Source organism: Scleropages formosus, chromosome 8 (genome assembly GCF_900964775.1).
Source record: "Scleropages formosus chromosome 8, fSclFor1.1, whole genome shotgun sequence".
Classification (NCBI taxonomy): Eukaryota; Metazoa; Chordata; class Actinopteri; order Osteoglossiformes; family Osteoglossidae; genus Scleropages; species Scleropages formosus.
The window spans coordinates 11,626,635-11,653,710 of NC_041813.1; the positions used below are offsets into that span (position 1 = coordinate 11,626,635).

The window sequence follows — 27,076 nt, forward strand, 5'->3', positions numbered from 1 at the left end:
CAAATAAAAGATTAGCTTTACATGACATGTTTCTCCAAAGCAACTTACAGTGTTAAGCTACTTACCCATTTATACAGCTGGGTGATTTTACTAGAGCAATTCAGGTTAAGTACCTTGCTCAAGAGTACTACAGCTGGAGGTGAGATTTGAACTTACAACCTGTGGGTCCAAAGGGAGCAGCTCTAACCACAATAATTGTCCCCAGTAGTGCAATAACTATGTCAGGTATTTAAGCTACAGCTAAGGTAAGAGGCCAGTATGTATGTACATATTGTAGATTTGCCATGCATTCTTTTTGGTGCAGACACTGAAAAACATTGAGAAATCTCTTGTTTTGGGAAGTGTAATGCTTTTTCCACTTTGTATCATGGATTTTGCATCACTGGAGAGACTTATCACCAGTACAAACACTGGCACTTCCAGAGTCACACGCTCTAGGAAGTATGTACTGCTCTATAATTAGGCTTATAACTCAGATGAAACTTGCTCATAAGGGGTATCTGATGTCCAGTGCAAACATAGTTTTGGGGTTCATTTGGGGTAAAAGCTTGTGCAAAAGAGTTGCTTTTTGTAACACTCTCATATGAAAAGCAGAAAATGAAAATCAGAATAATTATTTTTCATGGTCTTCTCTTACAAACTTGTCAGCCAAAGACAGGAAAAATTCACATTCAAGAGGTTATGGTAAAAACATCAGTGTTTAAATATATTGTCCACTGAACTGTCATAACCCAGTTCATAACTCTTACTCGTTGTCTGTTCTCATTATTTTGTCACCAAAGTCCCCAAACCCAGAATTTTTTAAAATAATATTTTAGTATTCCGAGCAACATAGGAGGTGGAAAATGCTGTCCAGACACACAAGTTGAAATTTAACAGTCATTTAGGTCTTCCAGAAGGCCAGAAAGGATATTATCTTAAACAAGGGACCCCGTCATTATAATGACCAAAACTGAACTGAAGTTGACATCTTTAAAACAAAATGTTAAATAAACTATTATAAACTACTTACATTTACATTTATTCATTTAGTAGATGCTTTTCTCTAAAGCGACGTACATCTCAGCAAAAATACAATTTGTGTATTACATTAAGAGAAAGAGACATGGCTGCAGACATGTGACTTAAGCAAAGCTAGTTTGTTACATTCCACTTCATGCACTGATGTTCATCGCTTGAGTAGGTGCATGAAACGCAGGACAGATTAATCCTAATAACCTCCTACAGATTTTTTTTTTAATAATAAGATACACAAACAATCACATACAATGCGAGAGCAGCAGCTCTATAAAGGCTTATCTGGGGATGCTCATGAAGGTATGGTGCATGAATATTTACACCATACACGATCTGGAGAGATCTTAGGCAAAATGGGTCCGGAAAAGGTGAGTTTTCAGACCCTTCTTGAATGTAGACAGAGTTTCCACAGCTCTGAGTGAGAGGGGAAGGTCATTCCACCACAACAGAGCCAGAACCGAGAACCTCCGTGCTTTACCTTTTGTGCGTGGGACCACCAAGCAAGACTTCACAAAATACCCCGTGACCATGGTGTTCACTTATCCTTAGGAGACACATTCACAGCCGTTTCCTTTTATTTTTAAAATACTTTAGGGTTATAAATAATTTTGAAACCTATGTTTTATTTTTTTAAAAAATGCTTTACTCAAGAAAACTGAAAATGTTAAAATTAAGTGTATAGCTTCCTCATATGTTTAATCCCAAACGATCATTCATTGTATGTATTGTTCGTTTCATATATTATTTTTATTAATTTTTGTGAATGGTGGCAATAACTCTGGAGTTGACTATAGCTGTAAGTGAAAATATTGGTTATGGGCAATTGCCAGTAAATAAGATGCAGTTAAATCACTGCAGCTTTACTCAGTCTCCTATAACAGAAACATTCCTCTGCACATCCAATTAGCTGCATTTATACATCCCTCTATCCTCTTTGATTAACTGCTTGTTCCGATCAGAATTACAGTGATCCAGAGCCTATCTGGAAATCACTATGTGCAAAGCTTGGGAAGGGACAACCTGGACAGGACACCAGTCCATCATAGGGTTGACACATACATTCACACACTACAGACAGTTAAGTGTCACCAGTTCACCTGAACTGCATTTATTTGGACTGTGGAAGGACACCCACACAGAGAGAACATGCAAACTCTACACAGACTGAACTGGATTCAAATGAATGCCTGAATAGCCCAAGTGCTGTGAGGTGGCAGTGCTACCTGCTGCACTAGCTGCATTTATACCAAATTTGATACTGTGCAGATATTGTATATTCAGAAGGTTCTCATTGGCACACTCATTGGCATATTCTGCATGGATGTGTTCTAACAAATCAACTGAAAATACAGCCACCCAGAATAATATTATTCTAAAAATTCACTTGTCATGATTACTGCAAATCCCAACTGGAGCATTGCAACATGAACACTGGAATGCTCCTATATAAATTGTTATTATTCAAAGATCACATTTAACCAGCCAGGGCCTTTAGGATCTCAGGAATCATGAGATGAAAAGAGAAGTACAATTCCGCACAACGAGAAGTAATATTAAGGAAAATGTAGAACGAAACTCTTTCAATAAAAATAAAGTGTATAACCACTAGGGGGCAACATTGCCAACCCAGAACTATGTATGCAGTCATAGTCTTCCCCCGATTTTTATTCCGCTAAAAAAAAAATTTAAAAAAAGGAAAAAGGAAATCAGTAATAGCAATGCAAATGATTTCACACTCACCGAACAACATCATGGTTCAGATGGTCCAAACAGGGCCATGATTCGTGACCACGGGATTTTTTGAGTTACACTATTGGGACGTCATGAGATCTGTTTAAACAATGCTGGGGAACAAAAAATCATACAAAGAGCTTTAACGTTTACTGGATGTGAAGACCATATTGATATACACCTTAACATCACCATAACACACCACATGGAGTTTTTCACCAAAAAAATCGTGAATATAAAACAGAGTCGATTACGCAAATATGATTCTTTACGCCCTCTTCTTATCGGTGTTAAGGAAACCACGCAGTACACCTTTAACAAAAAGTCATTAAACAAATGGAGTGTCCGGACGAAAGTCCGACACGGGCACGTGCTGCTACGTCCGAACACGAACGAAAAGTATAATGACCCCACGTGCAAAGTGCATTTATAAGTGCATAGTAAAAACTAAAGTACTGTGTAGGTGAAATGATGAACACGTGACAAAAACAAACAGTATCTTCTCACAAAGTGAAAAGTGAAACACGAATCTGTGAGTAGGACTCGAACACGGAGGTGTGACGAAATACCGGACTGGAGCGCTGGACCTGGACAGGAGAACAAAATGCAGAAGTAAACAGGACAGGCAGTTGGGACAGGAATATAAACACCTATTGAACAAGACTTAACAAACAGCCAACTAAAGTTCACTAGGAAATCGCAAAGGGAACACCGACTGCTTGCTCCTTTAATACTTCACTAACCACCGGATTATCACAGGTGCATTGGTCTGGGCTAGTGACACTGGGTGACGCCTCGGGATATCGTCATATCGTATCGTTATTTAGCGGATGTTTTTCTCCAAGCGACTTCTAATAAACACTATGTAGTGTTATCTGCCCACACACCTTATTCACCAAGGTTACTTACACTGATAGATACACTACTTATAATGGGTCACTCATCCATACATCAGCGGAACACACTCTCTTTGCCACTCACACACTATGGTGAACCTGAACAGCATGTCTGTGGGAGGAAACCAGAGCACCTAAAGGAAACCCACACAGGCACAGGGAGAACGTGCAAACTCCACATAGACTGAGCAGGGATCAAACCCATGTTCTTTTGCACCACCCAGGCGCTGTGAGACAGCAGCTCTACTCACTGTACCATGGTGCCAGTTATTATTAATTAATATTATTAATTAATAACCACACACACACACACACACAATGATTACCAATTAATCTACACAGGTCTTTAGAGAATGATTGGGTGTATGAACAGTTCCAGAAGAAATTTACAGTATGCGTGCATACAGAAAAAAACAGAAATTTTTGAGGACATACCAAAAATACTCAAATTTATATTTAGACAAATCTCTATTTGGACTTTTCGGTGACATGTGGGTTTAAAATGAAGTGCACTCTCATTTTAAGCACAGCCTTTGCACTCAAGCTGGAGTTTCACTGGTAGACAGTCGATTTTCAATGAAATATCTGCAGACAATACGGACAGAGAATTACAGTTTAATAATTCCCAAAGCTGTTCTGGCCTCTCAACCCCAGGGATGGAAAGAAGTTGGAAATGAAACTTGAACATGGAATGAAGGGCTGTACATAAACATGACATGTTCCTTAAAGAATAAATCTTGCATAATGCCATTTGCTAATGTGAGACTCAGCTCATTTAATTTAGAATGGCATCTTAGAAAAGGCCATATTAAATTTATCCAAAGGATGAAAGTCATGTTACAAGGGTATTTAAACACAAGTTCATGTTCAATGATGAGAATAAAACTTTAATAAAGATATCTCAAAAAATGCATTCTGAATTTGAACATATAGAGAACCCTGAAGACAACATCTGATCAATTCTTACATTTATACATTGATGTTCACTTCATTTGTAACACACATGAGCAGGACACCGAAGGTAGAACCCAAAAGAGGGATTGTCTATTATAATAATGAAGGGGCAAAGCAATATTCATGGTTGGGGACAGGTGTTGGTCCAGAACTGAGGCCCCAACGTTGTTTCGAGGGGTGATTCGAGGCCATGGTCAAAGAGGCAAGGCGAAGGTCAAAGCCATGTGAACAGGACTCAGGGACGAGGAGTAGGGTAGGGGAAGGAGGAAAGGAGCCGCAAGGCAAGGTGGAAGGTCACGAATGCAGGATAGCCTTTTGTCTCTATGAGATTCCATAACCTGGGAACGGTGGAGTGATACCCTTTATACCCTGCCCTGCTGATTATGGCCAAATTCTTCTGTCTGGGGTCAAGGACATGACATTATTTATGCCGAAATCTTTTTTGACTTGCTTTGTGTTTAACATGTATCACCTGTTTCAGTGATAGTTATCAATAGTATTTTATATTCCAGCAAGGAGAAAAAGATGTGCAGCTAGCAGAGAAAATCTGTAATAGGGTGTGCTTTCATAGATCCTTCCGAAAGGGCTTGAACACTTTTGTGTGAATGGTAAAATTAACTGAAAGAGAACAAAGAGTTTAATCCGCTTTATTATGTGCATTATATGATATTACTTTTGTTGTAGAAATGATTTTTCACTGAATCAATATTTTTCTGCATTTTTAATCTTTAGGTGCCACTGACTTTTCAAGACAAATTATTCCCTTACTCTCATTTTTAAAGTCCAGGATCTCACTGACACCATAAACAACACTTTCAGAGAAAAACCCAACCTATATTTACATTTGAAAAAATATTTGTTCCTGCAGCAGCTTTATCTAATGTTCAATCTGCTAATTGCAGGACCAGAACACTTAACTCTTATTTTCTTGTCTGATTTCTTCTGCCTCCAAATACTGTAGTTCTACTTCACTAAAAATCAGTCTTTGTATAATTTGAACGAAGCAAAAATATTTTTAATTTTGCATTTTCGATTTTGTTTTCTTTCTTGGGTTGCCTTCAAGATTTTCCCAAGCTGTTTCAGTTTGTATGATTGTTGTAATTATTCATTCATTCATGCACCATCATGAATTCCAAAAAGGTTTTTTACATTTGTGTCTAAAATTTTAATTATTGTTGACCGACTTCCTATTTAGGGTGTTTTACAAGTATTTTTTTAAATTAACTGCTTAATATTTTCAAGGGAGTAAACAACCTTTTTAAATACTCCAATTTTGAGGAAAAGTAATTTTTAATAACTCACATTGATAGTGCCAGCAAGATGCCCGTAAATGCATATCTTCCTTGTTGGAATTTATTCAACGTTTTCCAGGCCCCACAAACAGTCCACAACAGATGAGAAGACAACTTTATGTTTCCGGATGTTAGAGCCCAGATCTGGGCTTGCCCACCTGGGATACTGTGACCGGTAGACATCCGGCAAGTGGAAGTAATTTAATGGATGTTATTGTTATTGTAATACTACGTGATTATGATACTTTGTGATTTCAGTCCTAAAGTACTTTTCCTGGACCACCCAGAAGAAACAGAAAAAAGTGAAAATATTGACTGAGAAATTCTGTAGCAGTATAATAGCATGAAGCATGTCCATGTTGGGGATATGGTTTTGGGTCTTCAGTGGCATGTGGCTACATAAAGAAACAAAGTGTGATATTAACTGTTGATTTATGAGATGAGGGCTCCACTGACCCCAGGGCCCAGTAGGAAGACATGGAACTTACTACTCCAGTGTTTTTAGAAGCAATATACAAGAGCCAAGTATGCCAGCATGATTTTATTGACAGTAATAATAGCATTCCACAAAAGTATTATTGTAAACAGAGATGCGCTGAACAAAAAAGCCAAACAAATATTCCATTTCTCTACTGGGTTTCCTTATATGATTAAATTCAGAACAAGTTTCTTGCTCCAGGCTATGACAGAAATAACTGGGAATGGGACCTGCACCAGCAATCTACAGGTTACAAACTGGCTGCTATACAACCTGTTGCCTCAAATTAGTACTATTTTTCACACATCAGAAAAAGTTTGTAGTTGGCTTTAGCGGCAGTTCCTGAATGGCGGTGATGTAACAGCATCTTCAGGAAGGTGGACGGCATCCCTATGTCTATATTTTGGGATGTGGTGCAAGATCCAGCCTGCCGGAGCCAGTAGTGTAGCAGCAAACACTGACATTACAAGGACACTTTGCTGTGGAGAGAAAGACACCGTGAACACTGACATCTTAACAACAGTTTCCTTTACAGGTAAATATTGAATAATGACAGCATTGTGACAGTATCATGTGGAACCCTTGGAAAAATGATCATGTCTTGGCACAACTTCCTGCTGACAGAAAGGAAAAGGTAACTAAAGACTATGAACAACTATGCGGCAGCTAGTAAAGTAGTAGTTAGAGGTGCTGTCTCTGGACCCAAAGGTCACAGGTTTGAATACCACCTCCACCTGTAATACCCTTGAGTAAGATACTTACTATAAAATTCCAGTAAAAAATGCCTAGATGCATAAACAGGTAAGTAATTGTAAATTGCTTTAGAGAAAAGCATCAGCTAAATGAATAAATGTAATGATGCAAGAAGTCACCCAACTTGTGACCTGATGAAACCCCTCTAGACTGAATATTGCTCTTTGCAGAAGCACATAATGCAAAAGCAGACATTTACTTATTAGAAGTTATTCTTCCATAATGTGCTTCACCTTTAACCCCAAAGCACAAGAAGACCTCACTATACACATTGTCGGTGCTGGGGTTTTTGGAGTCCAGAGCCCCTTAGATTTCTATCTTTAAATAAATAAATTTGCACATGTAGTACATATGCATGACTAAGAACTATTTATACTTTAGATATACCAACAGATCATAAAAAAAGGGAAAAAGTTATTTTTATGTAATCATGATTACATTGAAGGGGGCGCAGTGGGTTGGACCAGGTCCTGCTCTCTGGTGGGTCTGGGGTTCGAGTCCCGCTTGGGGTGCCTTGCGATGGACTGGTATCCCGTCCTGGGTGTGTACCCTCCCCCTCCAGCCTTACGCCCTGAGTTGCCGGGTTAGGCTCCGGTTCCCCACGACCCCGTATGGGACAAGTGGTTCAGAAAATGTGTGTGTGTGTGTGTGTGTGTGTGTGTGTGTGTGTGTGTGATTACGTTGGTATGAACATTATATTGTGCAAAACACAAATTTATACTTTAACAACTGAAAGCAGAATGACAACTAAACTTATTTTCAATACTGAAGTGTGTTAAAATAACAAATAGATATACTATTTACTGCATAAATCAACAATTCATTTCATACAAAATGTCACAAGATTTTTTATAAATTCTTTCCAATATTAAAGAAGTAGCAAAATATTGAGACTTGTGGGCAATTGCCTTTGTTCACGTAATTAAAAAACCAGCCCTGTTTCAGAATACACCTTCCTTTGTTTGGAAAAACACTCAGGTTTCCCTCACCACACTCAAAAAGGGTGAAACTCATGCAACCACTCCTAAAATGGAGACTCCAAAGTGCATGAACCATTCACACATTCAATTCAGTTCACACACACACACATCTTCTGAACCGCTTGTCCCAGACGGGGTAGCAGGAAACCGGAGCCTAACCCGGCAACTCAGGGCGTAAGGCCGGAGGGGGAGGGGATACACCCAGGACGGGACGCCAGTCCGTCGCAAGGTACCCCAAGCAGGACTTGAACCCCAGACCCACTGGAGAGCAGGACCCAGTCCAACCCACTGCGCCACCATGCCCCCCATCAATTCAGTTCAATTCAATTCAATTCATTCTTATAGAGCACTCTTTTTATGCAGTGACACAGAGCACTTTACAGGCATAAGGCAAGAAAAACAAGTACATCAGAGAAAAGAAACAAAGAAGACAGTTGACTACAGACTATCATAATATAATGCTGACTACTGGCCACGGAGGGAAGGAACAAAAACTCCGGTGATCTCAACTCCATAATCTTTCCTATGAAAGAATCTGAGAAAGACTCAAGCTAAGATTACAGAAATTAAACATTAATTCTGTAATTCACAACTGCACTGGATCAGTCTCATGAATCAATGATAAATAATGTCTGTGGCAATTTCACTTACTTAGTCTTAAACAAGCTACCAGTCTCCAACACCACCTTGAAAAACAAGTATTTGTTGACACCATGTTTTTAGAAATATTAATTTTAACATATTACATTTTTCACTAAAAACCAAGTTACTATGATGTGTTCAGATTTAAAATTTCTATAATCAAATACGTACAGTTTGATAACTTTTATTTACAGAAACCCAAATTAAAAATGTCATCACATCACCATGTCATATATGCTTATAAATACTCAAATGAAATAAGCTATTGTCTGTGTTACTAATAATGTTCACACTTATTTCTATTTGCCATTAAATCACATCATATTTATTGTTTCTTTGTGACAGCTACCTGGTTCTTTTCACAAGAGAACACAGAGACACAATCTCGGAATTCAATTAGTCTTTATTTTCAAGCTCTTTAAGCTGAAATGAGGATGCCATGGAGAAGGACAATTTCAACAGTAGGGAACTGCCATCTCTCATCCCTGCCTGTCACTCACTGCAGGGGGTCTAAGGGCTTCTTACTGTCAAGCAGGTCTTTAAATTAGGGAGTCATGGTAACTCTCTGTTTATTTACTATAACTAGGTTTGTCCATTAAGGAGGCATGGTAACCAGAACGTGCAGATGTCGTTGTAGCTCTGTTGGTGTGTATATATACATAATTAATTGGTGTATGTGTGTGTTGGTGTGTGCATGTGTTTGCATTGTGTCAGATTACGTGCTACAGTCATGAGACAAATTCAGTAAACTACTTGTTAAATATAAAAAGAAGCTGGAAAAAATAAGATGTGAGTGGTATTAAGGGGAAAAATGAGGTTTGTTTTTAAAGTTCATGAGACTGACCCATCTTAATGCTTAATAGATCAAATCTGATCACACACACACACACACACACACACACACACAAAGGGCAACCATGAAAAAGACCCCAGACCAGAACAGCAAGGAGCTGTGATACTCACCACAGGTCCGATATTCTCCTTTGGAGGCTTGCTGTGGATGTTAGAGCTCTGGTCCAGGAGGATTACCTTAACCCGAGCAAAACAATGGGCTCCTTGGAGTCGTTTGCAAAGTGCAAGCATCCTGGCTGGTGGTTGAGTGGACCGGGTTACAGCTCAGAGGAAGAAGTCTCACGAGTGTCCTGTGACCAAGTGTGTGCTCAGACAGGGTCTTATTAACAGGGAGGAGTCACCGCTTCCCTAATGCTCTCCAGTGACGCCATGTCCCTCGCGGCTGGGAAGGTCTAAAGCTGAAAGTGACCCAACATAAAGTGAAGTCACAAAAAATGGCTGTTTACCATGATTTACAGTGTGCACAGGTCACATGCAATTTTCACTCTCAAGATAGTGAGTTAATGTAATTGAATTTCAATGAAATATCAAGGCAGCATTTAACCTCGAGTCAGTAAAGCTGCTTTGGGTGTCACCTTCATCTGAGAGAAAGAGAACATAAGTGAATGTGTAGCTGTCCATTGCTATGGAAATCTCAACGCAGCCCAGACATGTCAAATCTTTAGCTTCTGACATTGTGTGTTCCTCAGTCCACTTTGAAGATACACAAACACCTGGTAGTCAGTTGCCTCCAAACAGACGAGCACCTGGCTGTCTGGACTGCTTCCACACAATGGAGCTTAATGGAACGTGTCGCCTCTACAATGGAGCATTCATTTTAGGGCATCTTATTTCAGTACTGGATCACAGGCAACTGTGCAAGAGCAGCAATAACACAATAAGCAAGTGTTCTGGTTGACACACGATGCAGGTGGAGTTGTTAAACCTTTGACTCATTGAGCCTGCTGGTGACCACACAGTGACCACACTGAGCCTGCTTGTCTGAAGTCAGCTTGGCCTGGTAGTATTTCCCCAGGAACTGGGTCCTTCCCTGTGACAGTGAGCTGTTGTTTTATTGCAGGATCTGACACTTTTAGGCAGCACCTTGAGGAAAACATGTTTTAGTAGACCTTGAACTGCTTTGTTTGAACTGCTTTAGTGAACCACTAGCTAAAATACCCTCTGATTTCTGGAGATGGAACATAAGTAGATGTTGTAACATGTCCATATTAGATATTCTGAAACAAATGGGGCAGCTGACAGTGTAGTCCTGTCCTTCTCCATATTTCTTTGGTTATGACCGCTCGCCTTGTCCCTCGACCACAAAATCAGATCCTCACCTCTGCCCAGTTTGCTGATAGACTGACAATTTGCCCATCCCCAACCACAAGAACAAGCTTAGTCTTATACATTTTGTTTTCAGGTTGCTAGAGGTTACTGTGTTTCTTACTACAGTTTTGCATTGTTGTAAATAAGGGCTAAACAAAGTGATTCTTTGCTGAATTAAGCATTTAACTGAGCATGCTTGTTGTCAGAAAGCTGGAGTGTTCTGTATACCAATACATATGATGTTTGTGTGAACAGCATCAGCCTGTATTTGTTGGACAGTTTCTCCACTTGATTAGAGCTGTTAAATGTAGTTTTGAGGGAAAGTTTGTGAACCCCTTAGAATTATCTGAACTTTTTCATGAATGGCTCCTAAAATGTGATGTAATTGTCAATCTTCATCTTAGTCATAATAACAAATAGTCTTATTTATGTCATCATGAACTCAGGAGATGGACGCAGTGGACTCAGGTGCAGTGCTCTTTTATTTACAAGGGAATTCCGTGAGAGTTGTCAAGACAGGCGGAGATCAGGCGATTGGCATACATCGTCACAAGAGGGAAATCCGGAGATCAAAGTTGGGGACAGTGCGGAGGTCAGGGAGCCAAGGGAGTGGATAACAGGAATAGGAGAAAGGGTTAGGAGGGCAAACAGGCAGCTCAGTCACAAGGCGCGAGGTTCTTGTTGCAGTTTCTCAGAATGAAGTTCCACGTTCGGCTTCTGTCAAGTTGCCTCCTTTATTTATACTTGCGGTTTAATCGCCCACAGGTGAGGAGGTGGGTCATATTGCTGAGGACATGACAATTTAACAAACAGCCCACACTACATTTTACATTATGTGAACATTTAGTGGAACCTGCATTATTGGCAGTATGCTCAATCAAATCATTTCTGTGGCTGCTGATCAGACCTGTGCAGAATATCCTGGTTAATTCTTCTATACAATAATAGATCCAATAAACTAGTTGTCAATCTCTATTATCTGACAGTGTCTATAAAGCCAACAGGAATCTGATTCTTAATCAGCATAGCCTTATAGTTTGCTAGCCTGGCATATGCCAGCAAATTTCTTGTATCTCTTCAGTATGAGTGGTGCTGAACAAGATTTGCTCCCAAGGCCAAGGAAGCTAGCTTTAAATCCTGGGTTTGAGTCACAAAATTACCATTTTTATTCCTGGGAACCAAAGCTGAATGTTCTGGACTTCATGGTTGGAGCAGTACTCTCATTCTTGTAATGAATAATATCTAATTATAAAAAAACTAAATAATCCTTTTCTTAAAACAAACATTATAATGATGTGTATGAGGAAACAAGGGAAAATAATCTCTTAAAATAAATTCCAGATATCCAAAAAGCAGAACTCTGTTTTGATTTCTCATGTCAGAAATTAAACACTGCAGGGAAAGCCATGTTTTTCCAGCCCTGAGGACTTAACTGAGTCACTGTACAAGGAAATTCTCAAACAGAGAAAACATTCCATATCCTTCCTTAACCATCTGTGCGTTTAATTTATTTAAATCAAGGCCTTCATTTAAATGTTTCACCGTGTTATTGCAGCTCAAAATTATTATATTAAGCCTTCTAGCTATAAACTGAATGAGGAACAAAATGGACATTAGAGTGTTATGGAGTAGAATGTTATGGAGAAAAACGCAGATTTTAACTTTAGGATATTATTGTAAAATTATTATACTTTAGTGACACAAATGTGAAAAGAGTGTAAGTAGCATGTATAAAGGGAAGAGAAATACAGATCAACATGAAGCTCACACTATGTTACCTCCATCCAGCTGGTTTTATGTAATGCTAAGTCTGCAGCCCGCAAGCGTAGAAGTGGTACCTTCACAAAAGGTCTTCAAATGCCTGCTACCAAGTGATAGAGTGATCTCTTTGCCCTCAGAAGGAGCTCACCTTTGTGGATGTTCCGATACTGATAATGTTCTCTTGTTATTATGCTCCTGCTTCCAGGAATCCCGGTTGTCCTATATTTTGTTACAGCATTTGTAATTATTTAGTAAGAGTTATTTGGAATTCTAGACATGTGCAGTGGCATGGCAGGTTTGGCTCTGTCTGCTCTCTGGTGGGTCTGGGGTTCAAGTCCTGCCTGGGGTGCCTTGCAACAGACTTGCATCCTGTCCTGAGTGTGTCCCCCCCGACCTTGCACTCTGTGTTGCTGGGCTATGCTTCAGTTTGCTCTAACCCTGCTCAGGACAAGTGGTTTCAGCCTCTGTGTGTATTGGGAATTCTAGTAATCATATTTTCTGAGATAGGAATAACATTTCTTGTTGTATATCAGCCCGTCAGAAACCAAAATCTCCAACCTCCTGCAGTCACACAGATCCACTACCTGGTCGCTCAATCCGATTCCTTCGACACTGCTACTGACCATCTCCCTGCAACTCTCCACCTTCATCTCGAAGATCATCAACTGCTTGCTCTCCTCTGGCTGCTTCCCATCTGCCTTCAAAACTGCCCTCATTTCATCTCTGGTAAAGAAACCCTATTTGGATCCTGACTCAGTCCAAAACTACAGGCCAGTCTCCCTCCTCTCTTTTCTGTCAAAAACTCTGGAACGGGTGACCTGTGATCAACTGCTGTATGTGAATTCCTCACCCAGAACCATCTCCTCAACGGATATCAGTCTGGATTCAAAGCTGGACATTCCAACCAGTCAGTGCTCCTGGCAGTGTCTGATGCTCTCCAGTCGGCGAGAGCAGACTCCCTCTCCTGTGTCCTCATCCTCCTTGACCTGTTTGCAGCATTCAACTCTCAACTACTGGATTCTACTTTCTTCTCTAAGTCAGCTTGGCATCAAATGAACAGCACTAAAATGGTTTGAGTCCTATCTATCAGACAGATCCTACCAGGTGGACTGGCGGGGCTCTCGTTCATCTCCTCACCCTCTCTCAACCGGTGTCCCACAGGGCTCGGTAATGGGCCTTCTACTCTTTTCAATCTACATTTCTTCCCTCAGCCCTGTCCTCACCTCCCTGGGATTAAACTACCATTGCTATGCCAATGATGCCCAGCTCATCCTCTCATTCCCACCTGGAACATGAGAAATTTCCACATGCATCTCTGCCTGGATGTCTGATCACCACTTACACCTCAACCTTTCCAAAACAGAGATCCTTCAGCTCCCTGCTGGCCTGTCTTTTTGTTGTGAACTCTCTATCAAACTGGACAACTCACTCATCACAGGCAGGCAGCGATGCACGTGGAAATGTTTGATGCCCCCAGGGGAAATGAGAGGAAGAGCTGGGTTTCATTTTGTAATTCATATTTTTGCGCATAAAAATTCAATGTAGATTTCTAGTATAAGTTGTATAGTCGCTTGATTACTCCATTGTTCTTCTGTTTAAGGTGTTCTATTTTTAGTTGAGGCATGTATAACATAACTAACATTCAAGGTAACCACAGAATAAACTCCTTTCGTTTACTGAATCATGTCTTCGATGCCGTGCTGTCATTAATACACAATAGAATGGTTTTTCACCAATCTTCATTCTTTTGGTATTTTAAAAAGTAACAAGTTTTAGTAACTTAGGATTGGCTGTTCTGCAATCCTGTGTCTCCTACTCTCCTTACTTATCTAATTTATTACAGGAAACTAAGTACAATACTCATAACCTGGAAGCAACCATACTCCAATTAACAGTCACACTCTTTGTGGAGGGAAGGGTGAGGGCACAGTGGTTTTGGCTACGTCCTGCTGTGTGGCAAGTCTGGGGTGTGAGTCCTGCTTGGAGTGGCTTGCAGCGGAGTGGCGTCCCCTCCTGGGTGCCTCCCCTCCCCCTCCACGCCTGTGTTCTGTGTTGCCAGGTTAGGCTCCAGCTTGCCGCAACCGCACTTGGGACAAGTAGTTTCATACAGTGTGTGTTTGTGGAGATTCACCTAGCCAAACTTAACACTCTCTACCTGTCAATAGAAGAACTCTGTCCCCAGTTTGTAATGTTTCCTGTTCCTTAAGTACACCAAATACTTGTGGCAATACAGCATCTGTAACCGTATGAGCCAATGAGCTGTATACTCAGATTAATAAAACCAATGAACACTTACTCAGAAGTGAGTACAGTTTGCATTGACATGAAACACGGAATTGTCTTGTGCTGTACACATAAGTTCACACATTTTTTTTTGGCTTCTTCACAGGCCCAAAGATAGTAAAAAAACTTATGAAGGCAGAGGCAAAAACTGAAAATCCAAAGAAAAGAGAAGTGCTTATAAAAGTGGAAGTGATGGAAGAGACTGATAAAGTTGAGCGATAACTATACACTACAGTGGTAAGTACTGTGGAAAGTGCACACAATGATCAACTGTCCACAATGACTATTAGTATTTCTACTTACAAATGTGACATTCCATTTAAGCAAAGCCAGCTGCACAGTGGTATAGCAAGTAGCACTGCTATCTCGCAGCACATGGGTAGTACAAGAGGACGAGGGTTCGATCCCTTTTCAGTCTGTGCAGAGTTTGTATGTTCTCCCCATTTCTGTGTGGGTTTCCTCCCACAGTCCAAAGACATGCTGTTCAGGTCCCCCATAGTGTGTGAGTGACACAGAGAGAGTGTGTTTCACTGATATATGGATGAGTGACCCATTGTAAGTAGTGTATCTAGCAGTGTAAGTAACCTTGGTGAATAAGGTGTGTGTGTGTGTGTGTGTGTGTGAGAGAGAGTTCATTGGAAGTCAATTTGGAGAAAAGCATCTGCCAAATAAATGTAAATGTGAAAACAAACTTCAACAGCCAACAAGCAAGCCGTTAAAAGTTGGTAAAATGCTGCTTCCACCTAACTGGGAATAAATTCTCTTGAAATTCACAAGCTGTGGAAAACTGGTAACACAGAAGCAATCTCAAGATCAAACTGATAGCATGAATGAAAACTTGATTAAACAGACATCTACTTTGATATAGAAGAGTACTTTATAGAGACTAATATTATTAATAGGTGTTAATGTTTTGGAGATTTGAGTTAATTTACAATAGTCCAAAAACATATTATAACTTCTCCAATAGAAAATAATGTGTATAATTTCTCTATTATGAAGCCTTATAGGTGAGTTTTCAGGCAAAAGTTAGGTTTAGGCACTGGGGTATGGGTTGGGTATTAAAATTCTATTGAGATCATTGAATTCACAATGCACATTACTGGCCTACTGACAATTACTCAGCTGCACACTATACGTTGTCCATTTAATGCTTAACATTAAAAATGATGTTACAAGTTACAATTTAAAGACACAAAACAGATGCTCCTTTAAACACCAATCCCTGACTTTTGCGAGTCAATCATCTCCATGCTGTGTAGATCAAAGCTCTGCAGGCACACATTACGAAAGGATACGGTAGCAAAGAAACAGCATACAAACAAGGTGAAAGACCTCAGATATTTACTTCTGCAGATTCATCTGAAAGACAACTAAAGCATTTCAGCAGCAATAAGAATACCTTCGAATAACAAAACCAACCAAGGCTTGTTGAAAAGACATGTCAGAAGGAGGAAGGGGTACTGACTTCAGTATATTTTAAAAGCTACATCTAATGTTTTGTCTTGTTATCTGGACCACATCCATATGCACACAGCTGAGCAGCTTCTCAGAAATTAACACATCCATCTCAGCTGTACAACATTATTTATATTACAATTTTTTCCCAGTAGTCCTATAAACTTGATTGAACTGCATTTGATTTTATTTTAAGTGTGAACAGAGATGGCTGTACAACAAATCTGACAACTGTAATGCCAGGGGATGACTGGCATACTAAAAATGTACATGTAGATAGGTTAGATGCTTAGTACAACACAAGGGCTGGAAGGAGAACCAGGATTTCAGCTACAGTAGTACTGGCCAGCATTGGCTCGCTGCCGTTTCCGTGTATGCTGTTCCTCAAAGAAGCGCTGAATATCTTCTGGCGTCACCACCTGGCAGAGACAGCACATTACACACCAAGGTTCAAATCCCACCTTACATTTACATGCATTCATTTTGCTTATGCTTTTCTCAGTTTTTCTTACAATGTCAAGTTACTCACAATTATTTACCTATTTGTACAGCTGGGTCATTTTTCTGGAGCAACTTAGGGTAAGTACTTTGCTCAAGGGTACTATAGCTGGAGGTGGAATTTGAACCTGCAGCAGTAGCTCCAGACACTACATCACCTCCTGTACTTACCTTAACATTATTATGGTAAAAACTGGAGGTGACAGGGATACATTGGTTACAGAGAGTAGCATGGCACCCATTACTTTTTAAAAAATATCACCTAATGGGTTCAATGAAGGTATATCCCTAGAGTGTTTTTTTTTTTTTAACCCAGTCCTTAATAAATTGTTTTCTTAAACCCTCTGTTTCACCAATGGATCTTACATATCTTTGGTTCCTTGGTAATATTTTTGCCACTTTTGACTACTTTCAATTCATTTTTACAATGTGCTCTTTTCACAGTGACAGAGTGCTGAGCAAAGGATTAGAGGCATAGGACAGATAGTTGGCTATACATTAAACTACTAAATTAACAATAACCATGCAATTATTACAGCTATAAGTAAGTCTATTGGCTACAGAGGAAAGGAATAAAAATTCCCAACTGATGGGCAAAGTAGGGGGAAAAAAATGTAGAATGCCCAGGAAGGGCCCAAGTGCTTGTGGGTGCCCACCCCTCTGGGGCATTCTGGATGACAAAAGGCTTAGTTTACAGCTATACATAACATTGTAGCTAAGTGACCATTAACTTAACGTCCCCAGTCATATAGGCACGTCTCGTCCACCATGCCATGCAGTCATCCATCAACATGGAATGCTGGTATCATTCCATGACATTTTTTAAATCATCTTCCCAACCCTGTTGCTTTTACTGTTATCTTTGTACTCATAATCCTCTAATTATTCGCATTGCCAATGACACTCCTTACATCTACACTAACTACGGCAACTTGCCAAAACATCTGTGTTGCACAAATTATTTACCTCACTAAACTTAATTGTGTTCTCCCACCTTTCTGCTATAACTTGCAGTAAAAATTACCCAGCTGTATAACTCATTGTATGCAGCTTAGTATAAATTGCTTTCTAGAAGAGCATCAGCTAGAAGAAAGTATGATATAGAGGCCAGAGGAACATGCACACATGAGTGAGGTGTTCAGTGAATCAGTTTATGCCAGAGCTAACAGGACAGAAATAAATGCTTCTGGAACCTCTGAGCACATAGAATATCTTGATTAGATTTAAGCAAGAACACATAGAAACACACACAAAAACAGTCGCAGGGAGCTAGAGCCTAACCCGGCAACAGAGGGCGTAAGGCTGGAGGGGAAGGAGACACACCCAGGACAGGACACCAGTCCATCGCAAGGCACCTCAAGTGGGACTCGAACCCCAGACCCACCAGAGAGCAGGACCCAGTCAAACCCACTGTGTCACCGCATCCCCCTAGGTTTAAGCAGCTTTAATTAAATGTATTAAACCCATCATATATAACATGAGCAGGTCTGAATTGTTACTTAATAAAAACTGTGCTCATAGTAACTTTCTGAAAATCATCTCCTTACCTTTCCTTCAGCTGCAAACCTCTGCAAGTAATCCTTCAACTCAGTCTTCATATTATTGTACTCTGGAGGATGAAAAGAAAGCGAGAACATGACTCCCCAAACTAGTGGCTGTATGCAGTACCCCCCACTCCCATCTCATCTCTCAGAACTCAACAGCAGCTACACCAATCTCACCATAGATGATCTCGAGCTGCTGAACATGATTCAGGGTGTTGAGGGCCGACATTAGCGGGTCCCGGCCGTGGGGCCCCTCTTCCTGCTCTGTTTTCTTGCCCTTGTTTTCGTAGGCCAGGACTGTGTCAGACTCATCCAGGAGAAAGGGAATCCCAGCCTTGTCATAAGCGCTCTGTTCCCAGAACAAAGAACAAAGTTAATTACAGGTTATATCAGGCAGTGTGGCATAGTTTTCAAGTGCATCAGTAACTGGGGGGAAGGCCTCAACAACACCAAGTGGAGAGTTCAATAAAGAAAAGCCACCTAAGCTGTACCTTACAATTCATACAGGCACAGAGCTTGGAGCGCCAAATATATGGCCAGAAAGTGGCCCCCTCCCTGGAGTGGACCAGGCCCTTGGCCTGAAGCTCCATCAGTCTGCACACTGTCATGTTGGTCTTGCTCTTGGAGGTTGAGCCCTCCATCTCCTGGTGTGTGCGCTTGCAAGCAGCCGTCTCACTGATCTTGACCTTCATCAGAGGGAGGAAGGGGACTGTGTGTGCAATTTACGATTTCAGTATGGCTATAAGACAGATGCACTTGTCTTACAGGCTCTTACAAAAGTATCTCATTACTGTAGAATTCAAAGAAACATAGTGGAACAAGTGATTCAGACTTGGGTAAATCTTGGAATTGTTATGTAAAACTGAACTTATATGTTTTTTGTACAGTACTGAAGTGTTTTAATATAAAGTGAACAAAATCATTCACTGTGGTAACTGAGGATTTTGGTAACTTAAGCTAAAACATACCACTGAGGAATGCATGCCGCGTGGATCACATTCTAAGAACAATTTTGTTTCCAAAGCATGGTCCACCTCCATGAAGCTCCAAGTACGCAGTTATGTACAGAAACAACAATTTAATGTACTATAATGCAGAAGATGCACTCCTCAGCTCACCCTCAATGCAAGCCCCAGAGTGCATTGTGGCTCAGTACCTTCTCATCACAACAGTTCAGGCTTGTAGAGGGCTCCTCTGTCCCATTTTTGTGGTCATCTTCGGTGTCCTCTTGCTTTAATTCCACCCTTCCATCTTTAGCCACTATCAGCTCCTCCTCTGGGTTGGAGGTGCTTACTTTGGTAACTGAGAGTGCTGGTGAGGACAGTTTCCATAAAAATAAACACTACACATGGGACAAATTTAGAGGAATGCACATTACCCTTCTGCAATAAATTTTTCCAAGGCAAGGCAAGTCTTGTCCCCACTAGGCAGCCTACCTGCCAGGTGGGCAGCATATATCCACAGGAAGGGTGCTTTGTTCATACAAGCCTCGCACACCATCTCCTGCAGCTCCATGCTTTCTGGAACTGTGCATCCCAGGTGCTGCAAATAAAGACATGCAATAATGGAGGGATCTAAGCAAGTCTAGCTAAACTTGTTGATCTGTCCACAATTCATGTACATGGCAGCACAGCACTTACCCTGCCATGGAACCAGTCTTCACAGATGACACATTGGATCATCTCATCTGGAATCTGAAGGAAGGAGGAAGTCCATATTTCAGAAGGAGAAATAGCAGCCTCCCCATAATGAAATGGAGTGAGATCTCTAAGACTGGCCTTTATGTACTGGTCTAACCATTCGTCATTCTGCATGAGCAGAAGTCTGGGACTTGTTATGACACTGCCCACGAGCCAAGAATGCTTCTGTGGTCCTCTGGTAGCTTCCATACATCACTGCCTTCCCTCATGGTACCCACCAGTCAGCAGTAAGGTAGTAAGGGATGGGTGCCTCAGCAATGTACAACCCCAATTCCCAGAAAATTAGGACAGTATGTAAAATACTAATACAAAAACAAAAAGGAGTGATTTGTAAATTTACTTTGACTTGTATTTAAACAACAACAGTATACAGACAAGGTATTTCATGTTTTACCTAATCAACTGCATTGTTTTTTGAATATATATGTTTATTCTGAAATTGATGCCTCCCAAATGTTCCAAAAAAAAGTAGGGATGGGGTAGTTTAGGACTATATAACAATGTGACAAGTTAAAATAATAAAGCAATATTAAATAGGTGAGACAATGGTGTTACAGTATATAAAGCATCTTATCTATCTATCTATCTATAAGCAGCCTCCAAAAAAGGCCTAGTCCTTCAAGAGCAAGGATGGGTAGAGGCTTGCCAATTTGTCAACAGATGCATCAGCAAAAAATCCAGCACTTTGAGAACAACGTTCCCCAAAGACAAATCAGTAGGATTTTGGGCATTTCACTCTGTACAGTGCACAATATAATGAAAAGATTCTAGGAATTTGGTCAACTCTCAGTGTGTAAAGGAGAAGGCCAAAAACCACTTCTGACAGCACATGATCTCTGATCCCTTAGACGTCACTGTTTTAAAAACCATCATGCATCTGTAATAGATATCATGGCATGGGCTCGGGAATACTTCAGTAAACCTTCGTCAGTCAACACTATTCACTGCTGCGTCCACAGATGCAAGTTAAGGATTTACTACAAAGCAGAAGCCATACATCAACACTATGCTCAGTCTCATCTGAGAGGGGCAGTAGCACAGTAGAATCGTATTTTGTGGGCCAACGAGTCAACACTTCAAATAGTTTTTGGAAAAAACATCCATTGTGTTCTCTGGGCCAAAAAGGAAAAGGACCATCCAAGCTATCAGCACCAGGTGCAGAAGCCAGCATCTGTCATGGTAGAGGGGTCTGTTAGTGTCAATGGCACGAGTAATTTGCACATTTGTGAGGGCACCATTAAAGCAAAAAGTTATGTACAAATTTTGGAGCAACAAATGCTGCCATCCAGGCTCTTTCTCAGGGACATCCCTGCAATTTCCAGCAGGACAACAGCAAACCACATACTGCCCGTATTACAAATACATGGCTGCGTAAGCAGACAGCGTAGGTACTAGACTGGCCTGCCTACAGTTCTGACTTGTCTCCGACTCAGAATGTGTGGTGCATTATAAAGCGCAAAATACGGCAACAAAGGCCCTGTACAATTGTGTAGCTGAAGACCTGTATAATAGATGAATGGAGGAAAATTCTGTTTGCTTAACTTAACCAATTGGTGTATTCACTGTCCAAATGCTTAATAAGTATTATTAAAAGACATGGTGATGCTACACAGTGGTAAACACTCAACTTTTTTGGAACGTGTGGCAGCCATCAATTTCAGAATAAAAGTATATCTTCAAGAAACAGTGCAGTTGATTAGGCAAAGCAAGAAGTACCTTTTCTTTATACTATTTTTGTGTGAATGCAGGTCAAAGTAAATTTTAAAATCTTTCCTTGTTTTTATTAGCATTTTCCATACTGTGCCAACTGTTGGAATTGGGGTTGTACAATGTAATAACATTGTAGAATCATAAACCTTTCATAAACTAATAAAACATTGCTTTATTATATACAACCTAATTCTCATTAATTCTCTGGGGAAAAAAAAAAAAAAAAAATTATCAAGCCATCTTCCAGAGGACCAACTACTTGCCTTTTAGAGTCCCGGAACATAATTTTTTATGATATCCATACAATTAACATGTGACATACACCGTCACTGCTGTTCCAACACTGTTCATGATTCTAGATTAATTTAGGAGAATACAAGTATGCAGCAAATTCCATATTCTTGTCCTTTTATCTTAAAATCGATGAGGACCAAAAAATCTATTAAAATGAAGTACAACTCCAAACCTTCACTATCACAAAACATAAAAATGGGTCCATATTGAACTGTGCCTAACATCAATACGTAAATCAATACGTAAATGATTCAATTCATAAAAACTGTGAACACCTGGTCCTCTGGATCTGGGTACGGCCTGTCACAGGTGCAGTACAAACCAAAGAAATTATGGCTGTAAGTGTTGTCGCTGTTCAGCAGGTCTTTTTCCTTAAAAGACAAAGTAAACAAGTATTAAACCTTATACACTGAAGTTTTATACCTCCAAATTCAGTCAAGTTTAAAACTTTTTTTAAATGTGGCTTTTTTTTTTTAAATTTTAAAAAAAAAAAAAAACTAATTCAACCAGCAATAATTTCAGTGGAAGTGAGGACATACTGGATAGAGCTTGCACTCAAAATCTTTGAACTTGCTATTCCCACAATCACAGCGAAAGTTCCTGAAAAATATTTTTTAATTTTATTAGAAAAAATGTACAAGATGTCAGCAGTAAGTGGAAAATAATCAGGTATGCACGTAACCAAAAGATCATAATGCTGGCAAAGAACAAGGAGTAAAAATCCCTATTTTATTAAAACACTTTAAAGACAAATCTGAAGTTAAATCAGGAAATTTCTTAAAAATATAACAAAGTTAAAGGTGCAGTATGCTATGTACTTGAACTTGCAGTAAGTCATAGCAAGTAATTCCGAAAGGACTTCCACAAGACTCACCTTTTGGTGTACAACTCGAAGAGATCATGGCCCTCATGACACTTGTAGGAACAGGCTAGACACACACCTGCTGGCTCTCCACCCTTTGGTGTGCATGTATTACATGCATAAAGCGCTTGCCGCTTTACATACCCCTGCACCAAAGTACAAAGCAGCCATCAGCTCTAGAGTTGATTGGACTGACAGAGAGACTGACAGACATAAGCAACAACAGCAGGTCCTGTTCAACATACAGTATATAATGTTCACTGCACTGCAATAATGTCCTTGGGAAACACGTATAGTGGCCTCAAACTACTGGCATTCCTGATAAACACAAGCAAAAAAAACAGTATTTAACAAACAGTGAACATAAACAGGTACATGTCACCACCAAAACAATTACAAAAAGCTCAGGCTTCTACTCAAATAATTGTTTCAGAGCAAATATACATGAGCAATACAGTTACATTTGTTCATAGTGCAAATTCTCATAAAGGAAGCCTCGATTACATGAAGGCAGCCTGTATTGTATTTTTTGGCGATTAACTTTATGTCATTTTGGTATCTCTCTCCTTTTACCAAAAGCTGCTGTACTTTAGGAAGTATTTAAGCAAATGTTTGAATACTGTCCATCCATCAGTTTTCAATAATCAATTGTCCTCATCACAGTGGCAGTGGTTGGGAGCATATCTTAAAACCATTGCATGTAAGGCTGAGGAGTGGTACACCCTGGATGGAACTCCAGCACCCAGTATTAATTGTGTGAAATTATTTGCCATTTATTATAATTTTGAATGTAACGTATGAAAAATGTGAGCGCATTTTGCTAATTTTATAGTACAGCTGGTCAGTTTTTTCCAGTTTAGTTCCATTCCTCTGTACAGCAGACCACCATCTCCAACTAGAACCAGCAGTCGGGTTAAGGATAAGTTTGTCAACATGTCCAGCCAAACTGCAAAAAGTATACTGGCTACCTGTCCACCTACACTTGACAGATGTGTTGTCATCCTTGTCTGTCAAAGGATGTCAGTCTCAGTGAACATCAACTCCACATCCTCTCTAATAAATATGTTAAAGAATCTTAAAAACTGTTGTGTACCTAACTTGCTAACTATTCACAAATAAGGTGGAAAGTTCTGTCTGATTTAATACAGTGAAAAGGTATGTAGATATACTTTTTCCACCATTTAAAACTACGTTAAAGTTCCTAACATTGCTAATCCTTCAAAACATTAAAAAGCTTAACTTCACTCAGTACCTTGACAAAGTCTTTTTCTTTCCCCTAAGTACTTTTTTTTCTTTTTTTTTAATTAAAGTAACAGCATTTTTACTTGAGCACCCTGTTTGGCTGCTCTACCCACCTGTGATTAAAAAAAAATTTTATATATATATAATATACACACACACCAAAAGAGAGAGAGAGAGGGCAAACACATAAGATACAGATATTTATTTATTCATTTATTATCAATAATCACTTGTCCAATACAGGGTCATGGTGGTACGGATCCTATTCCAGAAACACGAAATGCTATGCACGGCACACCCGGGACAGGGACAGCAGCTCATCACCCCAGATACAGATATGTTTATTCCAAAACAATCTTCACAATGAACTAGCTAGTTCATTAAGTAATCATTAAATCAGACAGCACAATCATGCCACAGTAAACTTCATCAGCTTCGGTAACAGTGGTCTGTAAAGTTAGATGTGAACAGGAACAAATACTCTGATCACAAATGACCCAAAGGAGGTAACTTAAGAAGAAACCAACAGTGGTTGGTAATGCAAATATAATAGCGCCACTCTGAGACTAAAACTGCTGGTTACAAAAAGGGAGCCAAACCAGCATGGCAGCACAGTGAGTAGCACTGCTGTCCCACAGCGCCTGAGTGGTGCAAGAGGATATGAGTTCATTCCCCGCTCAGTCTGCGTAGTGTGCATGGTCTCCACATGTCTGCGTGGGTTTCCTCCAGATGCTCCTGTTTTCTCCCACAGTCTAAAGACATGCTGTTCCAGTTCACCCATAGTGTGTAAGTGACAGAAAGTGTGTTGCACTGATGTATGGATGAGTAACCCATTAAGTAGTGTCTCTAGCAGTGTACGTCACCTTGGTGATTAAGGTATGTGGGCTGATAACACTACATAGAGTTAATTGGAAGTCATTTTGGAGAAAAGCATCTAATAAGTAAATATATAAATGTAAAGCTAAACTATTTACAACATGCCAATGCTTTGACTCTGACTGATCTAGAAGGAAATCCCCTTTTTAACCAGTGGGGGAAAACAACTGCAAAAACAAGTGCGATTGATTCAGCACTACACAGAACGACACCTTCTAGGATTTATCTACACATATGCACAACAAAAGACAAATGAAACAACGCAGTGGCACAAAATGAAACTAAGTTTAAGTTGACCAAGGAAACTGGGGGTTATTTTCAGGTCCAAAAATCACAACATGTTACAGGTCTTCAAGTTCAAGCCAACAGTGTTTTTCTTTAATTAAATCTAATTAAATTAAAAACACATACACAACAGACTAGCCCGACGTGCTGACCTAGCCTCACTCACTACACTACTACTACTACTAGTCACTGTTGTTATACTAGTTAGTATACATCTGTTGCAGCCAGTGAAATACACAGACTACGACAACATGTATGACGTATTTCCGTACGGGTAAAAAATATCATGTCTGACTTGGAGACTTATGAAATAAACTGTATGAGGTAAACTCGAAGCTGTGCTGTGTGCAGGTCACCACTTAGCTACCAGTGGGCGCTAGGTGGCCGGCGTCGGTCTGGCGTTGCGACCACGACTCGGCCTGCTCGTTGTCCGCCCCCGTGGGCGTGACAAGGACACGTTACCTCAGGGTAAGAGCACTTCTCCGAATCACTGCCACCCAACACTGCAGACGCCTCGTTCTCTAACTCCTCGTCCTCCTCCAAAACATCCACCAGAGAAACAGTCGCCTCTTCTCCTTCGTTTACCGCCATCCTTAAAATGTGAGAGAAAAACGACTTCCTTTTCCGGGGCAAAAGGCAGAGCCTGACCGCTGCACCAGTGCATTGTGGTTCCGCATGCTTTTTTCACGAGTGTGCTGTGTGTATCATTGACAGTCAGTCCACATCTCCAGTTTTGCTGATGAACTTAGAAGGAGAACTAAAATTTGGAGTGAGTCAAATATTCCGTAAGTTTTTATGCTGGTTAGTTCTTTATTTGTATTTTAGATTACTGGAAATTCTGGATTCTTTTATTTCAGACTCCACGCACGGTCACGTGTATTTCTTTTTCGTAAGGATGTTACACCGATGATGGCTTCGGTTGCATTAAAATAAATAGATGTGTAATTCTGAGTGGGGGTCGCGGTGGCGCAGTGGGTTGGACCGGGTCCTGCTCCAGTGGGTCTGGGGTTCAAGTCCCGCTTGGGGTGCCTTGCTTGCGATGGACTGGCGTCCCGTCCTGTATGTCCCCTCCCCCAGCCTTACGCCCTGTGTTGCCGGGTTAGGCTCCGGTTCCCCGCGACCCCGTATGGGACAGGCGGTTCAGAATATGTGTGTGTGTGTGTAAAATTCTGAGTGAGTGCATTTCATATCGCACAGTTAACCTCTGATTGCACCAAGAGCTGCGCAGTTCCAGCTCAATTATTTAACTTCACATTTTAAATTAGCATACGAAATGGAAAATAACAAGTAGTTTTAAAGCGTGAAACTGCGTTTTTTTTTTTTTTTTTTTTTGGATTTTTAATTCACTTGATTGGAGGAGCTGAATGAAACGCTTGCATTTCTTAGCATAAATTTTAAAGTCTGTGAGGAAACACACCACTTAGTTAAACTTAAAGTAAATAAATTACCTTCGTCTGCCGCCCATAACATCACCAGTTATAATATATAACATTTGACTACAGATTAAAGCAATAATACTTTTTCATTGGTTTTTTTAATTTAGTACAGGTTCACACTAGAATATAGGTAGAGAGTACACCAAGAAGTTGCAAATATGCTCACATAGAAGGAGGACTGGGTCAAAAAGCTTACATGACAGTTATAATCATGTAGCACTTTA

General features: G+C 40.2%; 1 protein-coding gene across 1 annotated transcript; it reads right to left on the reverse strand.

The window, feature by feature from the left end:
* Positions 1–15,996: 15,996 nt before the first annotated feature.
* LOC108942614 (putative E3 ubiquitin-protein ligase UBR7) lies at positions 15,997–26,014 on the reverse strand. Its single transcript, XM_018766063.1, has 11 exons — positions 25,879–26,014; positions 23,026–23,159; positions 22,691–22,751; positions 22,427–22,522; positions 20,088–20,141; positions 19,884–19,989; positions 19,604–19,758; positions 18,939–19,133; positions 18,625–18,796; positions 18,451–18,512; positions 15,997–16,824 (listed from the first exon to the last, which is right to left on the reverse strand). The coding sequence occupies exons 1-11, from the start codon at positions 26,005–26,007 to the stop codon at positions 16,732–16,734; spliced, it is 1,257 nt and encodes a 418-aa protein (XP_018621579.1). The 5' UTR covers positions 26,008–26,014; the 3' UTR covers positions 15,997–16,731.
* Between the last annotated feature and the right edge of the window lie 1,062 nt (positions 26,015–27,076).